The sequence below is a fragment of the Salvelinus fontinalis genome, chromosome 11 (genome assembly GCF_029448725.1).
Source record: "Salvelinus fontinalis isolate EN_2023a chromosome 11, ASM2944872v1, whole genome shotgun sequence".
NCBI classification, from domain to species: Eukaryota; Metazoa; Chordata; class Actinopteri; order Salmoniformes; family Salmonidae; genus Salvelinus; species Salvelinus fontinalis.
The window spans coordinates 36,819,728-36,834,302 of record NC_074675.1 but is presented as its reverse complement, the minus strand read 5'-3'; the positions used below and the strand labels follow the sequence as shown (position 1 = coordinate 36,834,302).

General features: G+C 45.9%; 1 protein-coding gene across 6 annotated transcripts in view; it reads left to right on the top strand.

Annotated features, from left to right (window-relative positions):
- The window catches only part of LOC129865654 (collagen alpha-1(XXV) chain-like), a 315,129-nt gene that overhangs the window by 261,008 nt on the left and 39,546 nt on the right, over positions 1-14,575 (top strand). For all 6 annotated transcript variants that reach the window (XM_055938597.1, XM_055938596.1, XM_055938594.1 and 3 more), the window contains one exon: positions 3,966-4,010. In XM_055938597.1, the coding sequence (XP_055794572.1) occupies positions 3,966-4,010 (45 nt within the window). The remainder of the gene's footprint in view (positions 1-3,965; positions 4,011-14,575) is intronic.

Below are 14,575 nucleotides of genomic sequence, written 5' to 3'. Positions count from 1 at the left end.
TGGCTTAAGATCATCCCAGGTTTCTTTGTAACTTCTATTTATATTAAAGTTCAGCTATCAAATGAACGTAGCTATAAATAGACCCTTACACTGGTTACAAAAAAATATATAAATTAATTATTACCAAGTAACTGGTTCTACAGCCTTTTTTTGTTTACTCAACTGTTTGGTTAAAGTGTTACCTGAATTTAAAATGTTTAGTTGGGCCAAACTTAATTCAGTGAACATAAAATGATGTGTTTGCTCAACTCGTCTCAACTATTATTTTGGCATCTTAACTAAAAAAGGCTGTGCAACTGGTTACACACACAAACAGTGCTTTTTTTTATTTTTTTTTATTATTATTTTTTTAATTTTTATCCCATTTTCTCCCCAATTTTCGTGGTATCCAATCACTAGTAATTACTACCTTGTCTCATCGCTACAACTCCCGTACGGGCACGGGAGAGACGAAGGTCGAAAGCCATGCGTCCTCCGAAGCACAACCCCACCAGCCGTACTGCTTCTTAACACAGCGCGCCTCCAACCCGGAAGCCAGCCGCACCAATGTGTCGGAGGAAACACCGTGTACCTGGCCCCCTTGGTTGGCGCGCACTGCGCCCGGCCCGCCACAGGAGTCGCTGGAGCGCGATGAGACAAGGATATCCCTACCGGCCAAACCCTCCCTACCCCGGACGACGCTATGCCAATTGTGCGTCGCCCCACGGACCTCCCGGTCGCGGCCGGCTGCGACAGAGCCTGGGCGCGAACCCAGAGACTCTGGTGGCGCAGTTAGCACTGCGATGCAGTGCCCTAGACCACTGCGCCACCCGGGAGGCCCCAAACAGTGCTTTTAACATACAATGTTTTCAACTTAGATATTTGACACAGGTTGACATACAGTACCAGTCAAATGTTTTGACACACCTACCCATTGCAGGGTTTTTCTTTATTTTTATTGGTGTCCTTTAGTACTGTTTTCTTTACAGAGAGAATGCCAAGAGTGTGCAAAAATTGTGCAAGGCTGACATCAAGGCAAAGGGTGGCTAGTTTGAAGAATCTAAAATCAAAAATATATTTTGATTTGTTTAACACTTTTTTGGTTACTACATGATTACAAATGTGGTATTTCATAGTTTTGACGTCTTCACTATTATTCGCTAATGTAGAAAATTGTATTCAAATAAAAAACCTGGAATGAGTAGGTATGTCCAAACTTTTGACTGGTACTGAACATGATTATATTGTGCATGTTCATGTATAGAGTAATTGTTATTCAGGTTTCCTTACCTCACAAAATTTTGGTTCGCGGCATTCTGACCTTCCTGCTATATCACCATTTCTGTGTCAATTATCAGTTCATCTCATAATTTATTTGATTAATCTTTTTCAGCAATTTTAAGGATTTCTGTATAGTTGTCTAATGTTGGTGGGGCATATTACTCTGTTTTAATGTTACTCCTAAATCACTATGATAAATACAATAGTTGTACTTGAGAGTACTTTTAACAGAGCTGATATTTACTTTGAAGTGCAAAGTGTAGCAATACAGGTGTAGTCAGTCATTGGCATAGCAGGAAGATCGGTATGCCAAGAGATTGTGAGTTCAAATCCCAATAATTATTGTATGAAATATGCACAGTGCCTTCAGAAAGTATTAACCCCCCTTGACTATTTCAACATTTTGTTGTGGTACAGCCTGAATTTAAAATTGAGTTATAAATTGAATTATGTTTTTAGAAAATGTATTAAAAATTAAAAGCTGAAATGTCTTGTCTTAAGTCAATAAGTATTCAACCCCTTTCTTATGGCAATACTGTACAATCTAGGTGTGCAAAGCTCTTAGAGACTTACCCAGAAATACTAACAAATACTCTCAAATGTATTGACTCAGGGGGTTGAATACTTATGTAATCAAGATATACAGTGCATTCGGAAAGTATTCAGACCCCTAAGCTTTTTCCACATTTTGTTACGTTGTAGCCTTATTCTAAAATGGATTAAATAAATACAAAATCTTCATCAATCCATACACAACACCCCATAATGATGAAGCGAAAACATGTTTTTAGACATTTATGAAAATGTTATCAAAATAAAAAACACACGTTATTTACATAAGTATTCAGATCCTTTCCTGTAAGACTCGAAATTGCTTTAGCTTTAGTGCATCCTGTTTCCATTTATGATCCTTGAGATGTTTCTACAATTTGATTGGAGTCCACCTGTGGCAAATTCACTTGATTGGACATAATTTGGAAAGCCACACACCTGTCTATATAAGGTCCCACAATTGACAGTGCATGTCATAGCAAAAACCAAGCCATGATGTTGAAGGAATTGTCCGTAGAGCTCCGAGACAGGATTGTGTTGAGGCACAGTTCTGGGAAGGTTACCAAAAATGTTCTGCAGCATTAAAGTTCAACAAGAACACAGTGGCCTCATTCATTCTTAAATGGAAGAAGGCTGGAACCACCAACTCTTCCTATAGCAGGCTGCCCAGCCAAACTGATCAATCGGGGGAGAAGGGCTTTGGTCAGGGAGGTGACCAAGAACCCGATGGTCACTCTGACAGAGCCTTAGAAGGACAACCATCTCTGCAGCACTCCACCAATCAGGCCTTTATGGTAGAGTGGCCAGACAGAAGCCACTCCGCAGTAAATGGCACATGACAGCCCACTTGGAGTTTGCCAATAGGCACCTAAAGGACACTCAGACCATGAATAAACAAAATTATCTGTTCTGAAGAAACCAAGATTGAACTCTTTTGGCCTGAATTCCAAGCATCACGTTTGGAGGAAACCTTGCACCAACCCTACGATGAAGCATGGTGGTTGCAGCATCATGCTGTGGGGATGTTTTCAGTGGCAGGGACTGGGAGAATAGTCAGGATCGAGAGAAAGATGAACAGAGCAAAGTACAGAGATACTTGATGAAAACCTGCTACAGAGCGCTTGGGACCTCAGATTGGGGCGAAGGTTCACCTTCCAACAGGACAACGACGCTAAGCACACAGCCAAGACAACGCAGGAGTGGCTTAGGGACAAGTCTCTGAATGTCCTTGAGTGGCCCAGCCAAAGCCTAGCTCAGCCAAAGCCTAAACCGATCGAACATCACAGGAGAGACCTGAAAACAGCTCTGCGGCAACGCTCCCCATCCAACCTGACATTGCTTGAGAGGATCTGCAGAGAAGAATGGGAGAAACCCTCCAAACACAGGAATGTCAAGCTGTAGCGTCAAACCCAAGAAGACTCGAGGCTGTAATTGCTGCCAAAGGTGCTTCAACAATGTACTGAGTAACAGTACCAACATTTCCAACATTTCTAATAAACTGTTTTTGCTTTGTCATTATGGGGTATTGTGTGGAGATTGATGAGGGGGCGACAAAACAACAACAGAAGTTTTATATATTTCCATCCTGATTTTTTTTCTTTGTTGATGGTTTTGAATAAACAGCAAATGTGCCCACTCTGGTCTTGGCATATGCGCAATACAGATGTAGGATCTTAATTTAATTACCCTGTAAAAGGAAAACTATACTACAATACAGGAAATTTTAAACTAGTATTGAGGTATAAAAATACTTATTTGGAATATCAGACTTGGCTTTCCCTTACAAAAAATGTATCAACCCCTACAAAATGTAAATTAATCATAATACACGTAATAATTTACATTTCCTGATTCCTGTAGTAAACTGGCTCAAATTAAGATCCCACATCTGTAGCAAACAGCTCTCTGATACCATGCAGCGGGGGGGGCTGGACCAGGTTTGAGAAACCCTTTTTTACGTCACCAACAAAAAATATATCTGCACCTTTCGAACTGATTTTTGTTTTATCAACACTTAAGAAAATTTACAGCCAATTGCTGTTTCCATCAGCCCTGTCATGAGGTTTTTTTATCCAATAGGTACTGACTTCACTTGCATAAAAATGTCTTTTTCATGTATACAATCTTAATAACAAAAAATCTTGTGAATTTAGGGTCCCCCTGGGCCTCCTGGACTATCAGGAACAGCGGGAATCAAGGTAATCCATCATTGTATTGAAATCATGGTTCTGTTTTAACTTCAGTACATTGTGTGTGTGTGTGTCTGTGTCTGTGTCTGTGTCTGTGTCTGTGTCTGTGTGTGTGTCTGTGTGCATTTGACACGTGTAGCTAACACAGAGTACATACAGTGACTTCAGAAAGAATTCACACCCCTTTTCTATTCAAAACTTTGGAAGCTTTCAACTTTCCAGCTGAAATAATACATTTAATGCAAATATTTTATGAATATGCTAAAGCTAAAATATACATGAATAATACGTTGTCTGATGAAATTTCTTTAGAAAGTGGCACAAGACAGGGATGTCCTCTCTCTCCCCTCATGTTTGCACTTGCAATAAAATCACTTGCAGAAATAATTAGACAGGACTTAAATGTAACAGGTATCAGTATTGGTAAATATGAATATAAACTAAATTTATTTGCATTTCCTGATATACCCGACCAACATTGAGAACTCAATGCCCCATTTGCTATAAATATTTTTATATTACTCAAAAATCTCAGGTTACATAATGAATGTGGAAATAAACAAAATAATGGCAATAGGAAAAATAAAAAGACGATTTACAGCAATCCTTTAAGAGGATATCAACAAATATTAAATAACTTAGGATGCTTAATGAGTAACAAACAGCACATTTTGAAAGCTAATTATTCCATTATTCAAAAGTATGTGTCACGTTCCTGACCTGTTTTCTGTTAGTTTTATGTGTTAGTTGGTCAGGACGTGAGTTTGGGTGGGCATTCTATGTTTTCTGTTTCTGTGTTGGTTTATTGGGTTGCCCGGTATGGCTCTTAATTAGAGGCAGGTGTTTGGCGTTCCTCTAATTAAGAGTCATATTTAGGTAGGCGTTTTCACAGTGTTCGTTGTGGGTGGTTGTCTCCTGTGTTTGTGTATATGTTTGCACCATACGGGACTGTTTACGGTTTGTTCGTTTTATGTAGTCTGTTCCTGTTCATTGCGTTCTTCACGTTATATGTAAGTTCGTCGTTCAGGTCTGTCTGCATCGTTTATTTGTTTTGTTTGTTTATGCAAGTTTAGTTTGTTTTTTCCGTCGTGTTCAATAAATTATGTCATTTCACTACGCTGCACCTTGGTTCGATCACTACTCCTCCTCTTCTGATGAAGAGGAGGAGGACTGCCGTTACAGAACCACCCACCAAATCTCCAGAACCAAGCAGCGTTGTGAACGGAGTAAGGGACAGAAAAAGGAGGAATGGACTTGGGACGATGTATTGGACGGGAAAGGTTGCTACACATGGGAGGAGATCCTGGCTGGTAGGGATCGCCTCCCATGGGAACAGCTGGAGGCACTGAGGAGAGCAGAGGCAACCGGAGAAGGGAACCGGAGTTATGAGGGGACGCGTCTTGCACGGAAGCCCAAAAAGCCTGTGAGTAACACCCAAAAATTTCTTGGGGGGGGAGGCTAAGAGGTAGTGGGCCAAGGGCAGGTAGGAGACCTGCGCCCACTTCTCAGGCTAACCGTGGAGAGCGGGAGTACGGGCAGACACCATGTTACGCAGTAGAGCGCAGGGTGTCTCCTGTACGTGTGCATAGCCCGGTGCGGGTTATTCCACCTCCCCGCACTGGTAGGGCTAGATTGGGCATTGAGCCAGGTGTCATGAGGCCGGCTAACGCGTCTGGTCTCCAGTGCGTCTACTCGGGCCGGCATACATGGCACCTGCCTTACACATGGTTTCCCCGGTTCGCCTACATAGCCCGGTGCGGGTTATTCCACCTCCCCGCACTGGTTGGGCGACCGGGAGCATTCAACCAGGTAAGGTTGGGCAGGCTCAATGCTCAAGAGAGCCAGTACGCCTGCACGGTCCGGTATTTCCGGCGCCACCTCCCCGCCCCAGCCTAGTACCTACAGTGCCTACACTACGCACTAGGCTACCAGTGCGTTTACAGAGCCCTGTTCCTCCTCCATGCACACTCCCTGTAGTGCGTGTATCCAGTTCGGTGCCTCCAGTTCCGGCACCACGCACTAAGCCACCTGTGCGTCTCCAGAGCCCTGTACACACTGTTTCTTCTCCCCGTACTAATCCTGATGTGCTTGCCCTCAGCCCGGTGCCACCAGTGCCGGTACCACGCACCAGGTATAGAGTACGCTTTGAGAGTCCAGTGTGCCCTGTCCCTGCTCCCCGCACTAGCATGAAGGTGCGTGTCCTTAGCCCGGTGCCTCCAGTTCCGGCAAAACGCACCAGGTCTACAGTGCGCCTTATCCGGCCATAGCCATCCATCTCCCCAGCGCCATCTGAGCCATCCGTCTCCCCAGCGCCATCTGAGCCATCCGTCTCCCCAGCGCCATCTGAGCCATCCGTCTCCCCAGCGCCGTCTGAGCCATCCGTCTGCAATGAGCCTGCAAAGCCGCCCGTCTGCCATGAGCCTGCAAAGCCGCCCATCTGCCATGAGCCTGCAAAGCCGCCCGTCTACCATGAGCCTACAGAGCCGTCCGCCAGACAGGAGCCGCCCGCCAGACAGGAGCCGCTAGAGCCGTCCGTCAGACAGGATCTGCCAGAGCCGCCAACCAGACAGGATCTGCCAGAGCCGCCAACCAGACAGGATCTGCCAGAGCCGCCAGCCAGACAGGATCTGCCAGAGCCGCCAGCCAGACAGGATCTGCCAGAGCCGCCAGCGAGCCATGAGCAGCCAGAGCCATCATTGAGCCATGAGCAGCCAGAGCCGTCAGCGAGCCATGAGCGTCCAGAGCCGTCAGCGAGCCATGAGCGTCCAGAGCCGTCAGCGAGCCACGAGCGGCCAGAGCCGTCAGAGAGCCATGAGCGTCCAGAGCCGTCAGCCTGCCATGAGCGTCCAGAGCCGTCAGCCTGCCATGAGCGTCCAGAGCCGTCAGTCAGCCATGAGCTGCCCCTCAGCCAGAAGCGGCTAGTAATCCAGAACTGCCCCTCAGTCCAGAGCTGTCTCTCTGTCCGGAGCTGCCCTTCAGTCCGGAGTTGCCCCTCTATCCTAAGCTACCTCTTTATCCTGAGCTACCTTGTCCCGGAGCTGTACTTTATCTTGGTGTTGCCCCTTAAATTAGGTGGGGGAAATAAGAGGGTGGTCATGATAAGGGGTAAACGTAAGCTGGGATTGACTATGGTGGGGTGGGGACTTCGTCCAGAGCCTGAGCCACCACCGTGGTCAGATGCCCACCCAGACCCTCCCCTAGACTTTCTGCTGGTGCGCCCGGAGTTCGCACCTTGAGGGGGGGGGGGGTTATGTCACGTTCCTGACCTGTTTTCTGTTAGTTTTATGTGTTAGTTGGTCAGGACGTGAGTTTGGGTGGGCATTCTATGTTTTCTGTTTCTGTGTTGGTTTATTGGGTTGCCTGGTATGGCTCTTAATTAGAGGCAGGTGTTTGGTGTTCCTCTAAGAGTCATATTTAGGTAGGCGTTTTCACAGTGTTCGTTGTGGGTGGTTGTCTCCTGTGTTTGTGTATATGTTTGCACCATACGGGACTGTTTACGGTTTGTTCGTTTTATGTAGTCTGTTCCTGTTCATTGCGTTCTTCACGTTATATGTAAGTTCGTCGTTCAGGTCTGTCTGCATCGTTTATTTGTTTTGTTTGTTTATGCAAGTTTAGTTTGTTTTTTCCGTCGTGTTCAATAAATTATGTCATTTCACTACGCTGCCCTTGGTTCGATCACTACTCCTCCTCTTCTGATGAAGAGGAGGAGGACTGCCGTTACAGTATGAAAGTTTTTTTTAATGTATTTTCAGTAATACTAATTGCCCCACTGAAGAGATTTTTTAAAGTATACTTAGTCATAACAGACTTTATATGGGCAAATATAATTTTGAGGGTGGTTTTAACCTTCCAGACTTGGAATTGTATCAAATTGCTACCTAAGGCTTTTACTTGCAACATATAGTTGAATGCACTAAAGAGGAACAATGGGTACATATTGTTGTGACTTTACTTTCATTAATCTTTTGACTGTTATTTATTTAATCTACTAACTATCTTTAATTGTTACCCGATTTAACTTCTTATGGGCAGGTGGGATGGTAGCGTCCCACCTGGCCAACATCCGGTGAAATTGCAGAGCATGAAATTCAAACTACAGAATTATAAATATTGAACTTTCATAAAATCACAAGTGTCATACATCAAAATAAAGCTGAACTTTTTGTTAACTTCTTATGTCTGCAGCCCGACGCAGGTACACTTATGACAACAGCCAGCTCAAAGTGCAGGGCGCAAAATTCAAAAGATTTCTTTTTTAAATATTTAACTTTCACACATTAACAAGTCCAAGACACCAGATGAAATGTAAACATCTTGTGAATCAAGCCAACATGTCCGATTTTTAAAATGTTTTACAGGGAAGACACAATATGTAAATCTATTAGCTAACCACGTTAGCAAAAGACACCACTATTTTTACTCCATCAGTTTTTTACTACATCAGTAGCTATCACAAATTCGACCAAATAAAGATATAAATAGCCACTAACCAAGAAACAACTTCATCAGATGACAGTCTGATAACATATTTATTGTATAGCATATGTTTTGTTAGAAAAATGTGCATATTTCAGGTATAAATCATAGTTTACATTGCAGCTACAGTCAGAAATTGCACCGAAAGCAGACAGAAAAATTACAGACACCAACGCCAAATAACTAAATACTCATCATAAAACATTTCTGAAAAATACATAGTGACAGCAATTGAAAGACAGGCATCTTGTGATTCCAGACAATATTTCCGATTTATCAAGTGTTTTACAGCGAAAACACAATATAGCGTTATATTAGCTTAGCACAATAGCCAGAAACACTTGGGCGCCGGCGACTACGACAGATATATGAAATAACATCATAAATTGGGTCTTACTTTTGCTGATCTTTCATCAGAATGTTGGACAAGGTGTCCTTTGTCCAGAACAGTCGTTGTTTGGATTCAGAACGGACACTTTCCCTCTTCATTTAGCAAGCGCGCTAGCCGGGTGGCATGACACTCTCCATGTCAACAAACGGAAGAGAAAGGAACACGGCAAAACTCCCGAAAAAATGTCAATAATCTGATGAAACCATATTGAAAAAACATACTTTACGATGATATGGTGACATGTATCAAATAAAATCAAAGCCGGAGATTGTAGTCGCCTATAACGGCAGCTAAGCAAAAGGCAATTCCACTGTCCAGCTTGCGCACTTCAGAGTACCGAAAATGGTGGACACGTCATTCCAAGATGATGTGTTCCAACTCAGACCAAGATATTCAACTCATTTCTTCTCTCACAGCCTCTTGACACCCAGAGGAAGGTGTATGACGTGCATGTATACTAATAAGTCTTGTGCCCATTTATAGGCAGGAAGAAGAACAGAGCATCGATTTCAGACTTTCCACTTCCGGGTCAGGAAATGTGCTGCAGAATGAGTTCTGTTTCACTCAGAGAAATAATTCAAACGGTTTTAGAAACTAGAGAGTGTTTTCTATCCAATAGTAATAATAATATGCATATTGTACGAGCAAGAATTGAGTACAAGGCCGTTTGAAATGGGCACATTTTATCTGGCTACTCAATACTACCACTTGCAGCCCAAACAGGTTAATCCAGCCGCTGTGTCAGATTTCAAAAAGGCTTTACGGCGACAGCAGACCATGCAATTATCTGAGGACAGCGCCCTGCATACAAAACCATGAAAAACATATTTCAACCAGGCAGGTGCGACACGAAAGTCGGAAATAGCGATATAAAAAATGCCTTACCTTTGATGATCTTCTTCTGTTGGCACTCCAAAAGGTCCCAGTTACATTACAAATGGTTATTTTGTTCAATAATGTCCTTCTTTATATCCATAAAAACTCAGTTTAGCTGGCGCGCTTCAGTCAATAATCCACCCAGTTTCCCTCCATCAAAATGCTTACAAAATGAATCCCAAACGTTACCAATAAACTTTTCCAAACAAGTCAAACAACGTTTATAATCAAACCTTAGGTACCCTAATATGTAAATAAACGATCAAATTTAAGACGGAGAATCGTTATTGTTTTTACCGGAGAAAAATACCAAAGAACGCGCTCTCATTCACGCGCTTGGAAACACTACAGCCAAAATGGGAGCCACCTAGAAAAACTACAATTTCTGGCAAATGTTTCCAGAGAAACAGCCTGAAACTCTTTCTAGAGACTCTTGACATCGAGTGGAAGCCCTAGGAACTGCAATCTGGGAGGACTATGCCTTATAATAAAAGTGACAGCCATTGAAAATAGTGGTTGGCTGATATTTTTTTTATGGGGGACGGTTTGTCCTCGGGGTTTTGCCTACCATATCAGTTATGTTATACTCACAGACATTATTTTAACAGTTTTAGAAACTAAATTACAATGTTTTCTATCCAAATCTACCAATTTCATACATATCCTAGCTTCTGGGCCTAAGTAACAGGCAGTTTACTATGGGCATGCTTTTCCTCCGGACGTGAAAATAATGCCCCCTACCCAAGAGAGGTTAAATTAATAGTGTAACAATTCACTCATAAGGATTTGGTCTACCACGGAAGATGTTGTTTTAAAGAGTTACCATCTCCCAAATTAAACTCTGTAAGATATATCTATGTCTGTCACGCCCTGGCCTTAGTATTATTTGTTTTCTTTATTATTTTAGTTAGGTCAGGGTGTGACATGGGGAATGTTTGTGTTTTATCGGTTTTGGGTGGTTATATGGTAAAGGGGGTGTTGGGTGTAGTGTATGGGTTTGTGTTGAGTGCATGTGTCTAGCTGTGTCTATGTTGGTGTAGTTGTCTAGGAGAGTCTATGGTTGCCTGAATGGGTTCCCAATTAGAGACAGCTGATTTCTGTTGTCTCTGATTGGGAGCCATATTTAGGGTAGCCATAGGTTTTCGTTTGATGTGGGTAATTGTCTATGTCTGAACGTTTGTAGCCTGTGTATGTGCACTACGTTTATTAGCTTCACGGTCGTTTATTGTTTTGGTTAGTTTGTAAGTGTTTTTGTTTCGTTTTTTCCTTCTTCTCAATAAAAGGAAGATGGCTTATTTACCTAATGCTGCGTTTTGGTCCGTCAATCCTCCACACGATCGTGACAGAATTACCCACCAATGCAGGACCAAGCGGCATGTAAAGCGGCAACAGGACCCACCTACACAGGATTCTTGGACATGGGAGGAGATACTGGATGGTAAGGGACCTTGGGCTCAACCGGGAGAATATCGCCTCCCTCGTGAAGAGCTGGAGGCAGCGAAAGCCGAGAGGAGGCGATATGAGGAGGCAGCACGGAAGCAAGGCTGGAGACCCGTGAGTAATACCCAAAAATTTCTTGGGGAGGGGCTCATGGGGAGTGTGGCGAGTCCAGATGGGAGATCTGCGTCAACTTCCCGTGCTACCCGTGAGGACTCTAAGAGGGAACCTGAGCCAGTCGGGCTGATATTGGAGGTGAGCAATGGGAATGATACAGAGACTGTTAAGGATTTATTGGGGAGGTTGGAAGAGAGTGAAATGAGGGAGCTGCTGTGTTGCTGCGTGAGGCACAAGATCCACCCGACAGAGCGTGTGCGGGATGTGAGGTTACCTGAGTCAGCTCTCCATGCTCGTCCTGATGTGCGTGCTAACCGTCTGGGAATGACAGTCCCACGAACCAGGCCTCCTGTACGCCTCCCTAGTCCTGCACCTCCTGTATTAGCCCCACGTACTAACTCTCCTGTGACAGTCCCCAGCCCAGTACAACCAGTGCCTCCTCCACGCACTAGCCCTATGGTGCGTGTCTCCAGCCCTTTACCACCAGTGCCTAAATCACGCACCAAGCCTCCTGTGTGTCCCCAGAGTCCTGTGCGTCCTGTTGCTGCTCCCCGCACTAGCCCTGAGATGCGTGTCCCCAGTCCGGTACCACCAGTTCCGGCACCACGCACTAGGCCTAATGTGCGCTCCCAGGGTCCAGTATGCCCTGTTCCTTCTCCCCGCACTAGCCCTGAGATGCGTGTCCCCAGCCCGGTACCACCAGTTCCGGCACCACGCACTAGGCCTAATGTGCGCTCCCAGGGTCCAGTATGCCCTGTTCCTTCTCCCCGCACTAGCCCTGAGATGCGTGTCCCCAGCCCGGTATCACCAGTTCCGGCACCACGCACCAGGCCTACAGTGCGCCTCAGCCGGCCAGAGTCTGCCGTCTGCACAGCGATGCCTGAACTGCCCGTCTACCCAGCGCCATCTGAGCCATCCGTCTACCCAGCGCCATCTGAGCCATCCGTTTACCCAGCGCCATCTGAGCCATCCGTCTACCCAGCGCCATCTGAGCCATCCGTCTACCTAGCGCCATCTGAGCCATCCGTCTGCCCCGAGCCATTAGAGCCGCCCGTCTGTCCCGAGCCATCAGAGCCGTTCGTCAGTCAGGAGCCGCTAGAGCCATTCGTCAGACAGGATCTGCCAGAGCCGCCAACCAGACAGGATCTGCCAGAGCCGCCAACCAGACAGGATCTGCCAGAGCCGCCAACCAGACAGGATCTGCCAGAGCCTTCAACCAGCCATGTGCAGCCAGATCCACCAGACGGCCATGTGCAGCCAGATCCGTCAGCCGGCCATGAGCAGCCAGATCCGTCAGCCGGCCATGAGCAGCCAGATCCGTCAGCCAGCCATGAGCAGCCAGATCCGTCAGCCGGCCATGAGCAGCCAGATCCGTCAGCCAGCCATGAGCAGCCAGATCCGTCAGCCAGCCATGAGCCGCCAGATCCGTCAGCCAGCCATGAGCAGCCAGATCCGTCAGCCAGCCATGAGCAGCCAGATCCGTCAGCCAGCCAGGAGCAGCCAGATCCGTCAGCCAGCCATGAGCAGCCAGATCCGTCAGCCAGCCATGAGCAGCCAGATCCGTCAGCCAGCCATGGGCCGTCCCTCAGTCCGGAGCTGCCGTCCCTCAGTCCGGAGCTGCCGTCCCTCAGTCCGGAGCTGCCGTCCCTCAGTCCGGAGCTGCCGTCCCTCAGTCCGGAGCTGCCGTCCCTCAGTCCGGAGCTGCCGTCCCTCAGTCCGGAGCTGCAGTCCCTCAGTCCGGAGCGCAGTCCCTCAGTCCGGAGCTGCCGTTCCTCAGTCCGGAGCTGCCCCTTATCCTGGTGCTGCCCCTTATCCTGGTGCTGCCCCTTATCCTGGTGCTCTCCCTTATCCTGGTACTGCCCCTTAGTCCGGAGCTGCCCCTTAGTCCGGAGCTGCCCCTAAGTCCGGAGCTGCCCCTTAGTCCGGAGCTGCCCCTTAGTCCGGAACTGCCCCTTTATGCAGTGGGGTTAATGTGGAGGGGGGTCATTTGGAGGAAGCTAAGGAGGCGGTTAGTGACTGTGGTGGGGTGGGGACCACGACCAGTGCCGGAGCCGCCACCGTGGAAGGAAGCCCACCCAGACCCTCCCCTAGACTATGTGCTGGTGCGCCCGGAGTTCGCACCTTAAGGGGGGGGGGGGTTATATCACCCCCTGGCCTTAGTATTATTTGTTTTCTTTATTATTTTAGTTAGGTCAGGGTGTGACATGGGGAATATTTGTGTTTTATCGGTTTTGGGTGGTTATATGGTAAAGGGGGTGTTGGGTGTAGTGTATGGGTTTGTGTTGAGTGCATGTGCCTAGCTGTGTCTATGTTGGTGTAGTTGTCTAGAAGAGTCTATGGTTGCCTGAATGGGTTCCCAATTAGAGACAGCTGATTTCTGTTGTCTCTGATTGGGAGCCATATTTAGGGTAGCCATAGGCTTTCGTTTGATGTGGGTAATTGTCTATGTCTGAACGTTTGTAGCCTGTGTATGTGCACTACGTTTATTAGCTTCACGGTCGTTTATTGTTTTGGTTAGTTTGTAAGTGTTTTTGTTTCGTTTTTTCCTTCTTCTCAATAAAAGGAAGATGGCTTATTTACCTAATGCTGCGTTTTGGTCCGTCAATCCTCCACACGATCGTGACAATGTCATTGATAAACAGTCATCTTATTAATCATTATCTCATATCATTATTCTGAACAGTCGTAACCTCATGCATCTGCAAAAACCCCATCTTTACTCATAATTCAGTACTACAGAAATGGTTTCATTATTTATTTACAAGCAAACTAAATAGTAACAGGATAACATACACACTTAATACATGAGAAAAGGTCCCTAGCGGACTTTTACAATATGGTGGCTTTTTACACAACAACATGGAGAGGGAGAGAGAGAGAGAATGAGAGAAAGACACTTATCGTCGATACATTTCAGAACTATTCTCATAGTAATCATATAGTTTGCGCACGAACCCCCACCCGTTTGGAATAATAAATCATGAATGTATTTACATGTGAGTTCCTTTGTTCGGTCGGAACCTGCCTTCCTTAGGAAGGTTTTTGGCCATTCAGTGGCAAGCTGTATGGCTCTGATTGTCCGAAAGGAGTCTCCCCTTTCCCATTTTCTACTGTTGTTCACTCTGGAAGATGGCTAGCCAGGCGTGTCGACGTTCCCATTGGTTATGAGCGAAGTAGAATAGTCTCACTTAGATTCGCTTTTCTAGTTATTTTACTCAAAACAGCTAATCAGCTGTCTCAGTAATTGTCTGAGAGGGGAGTTTGTTTTCCCCCTCGT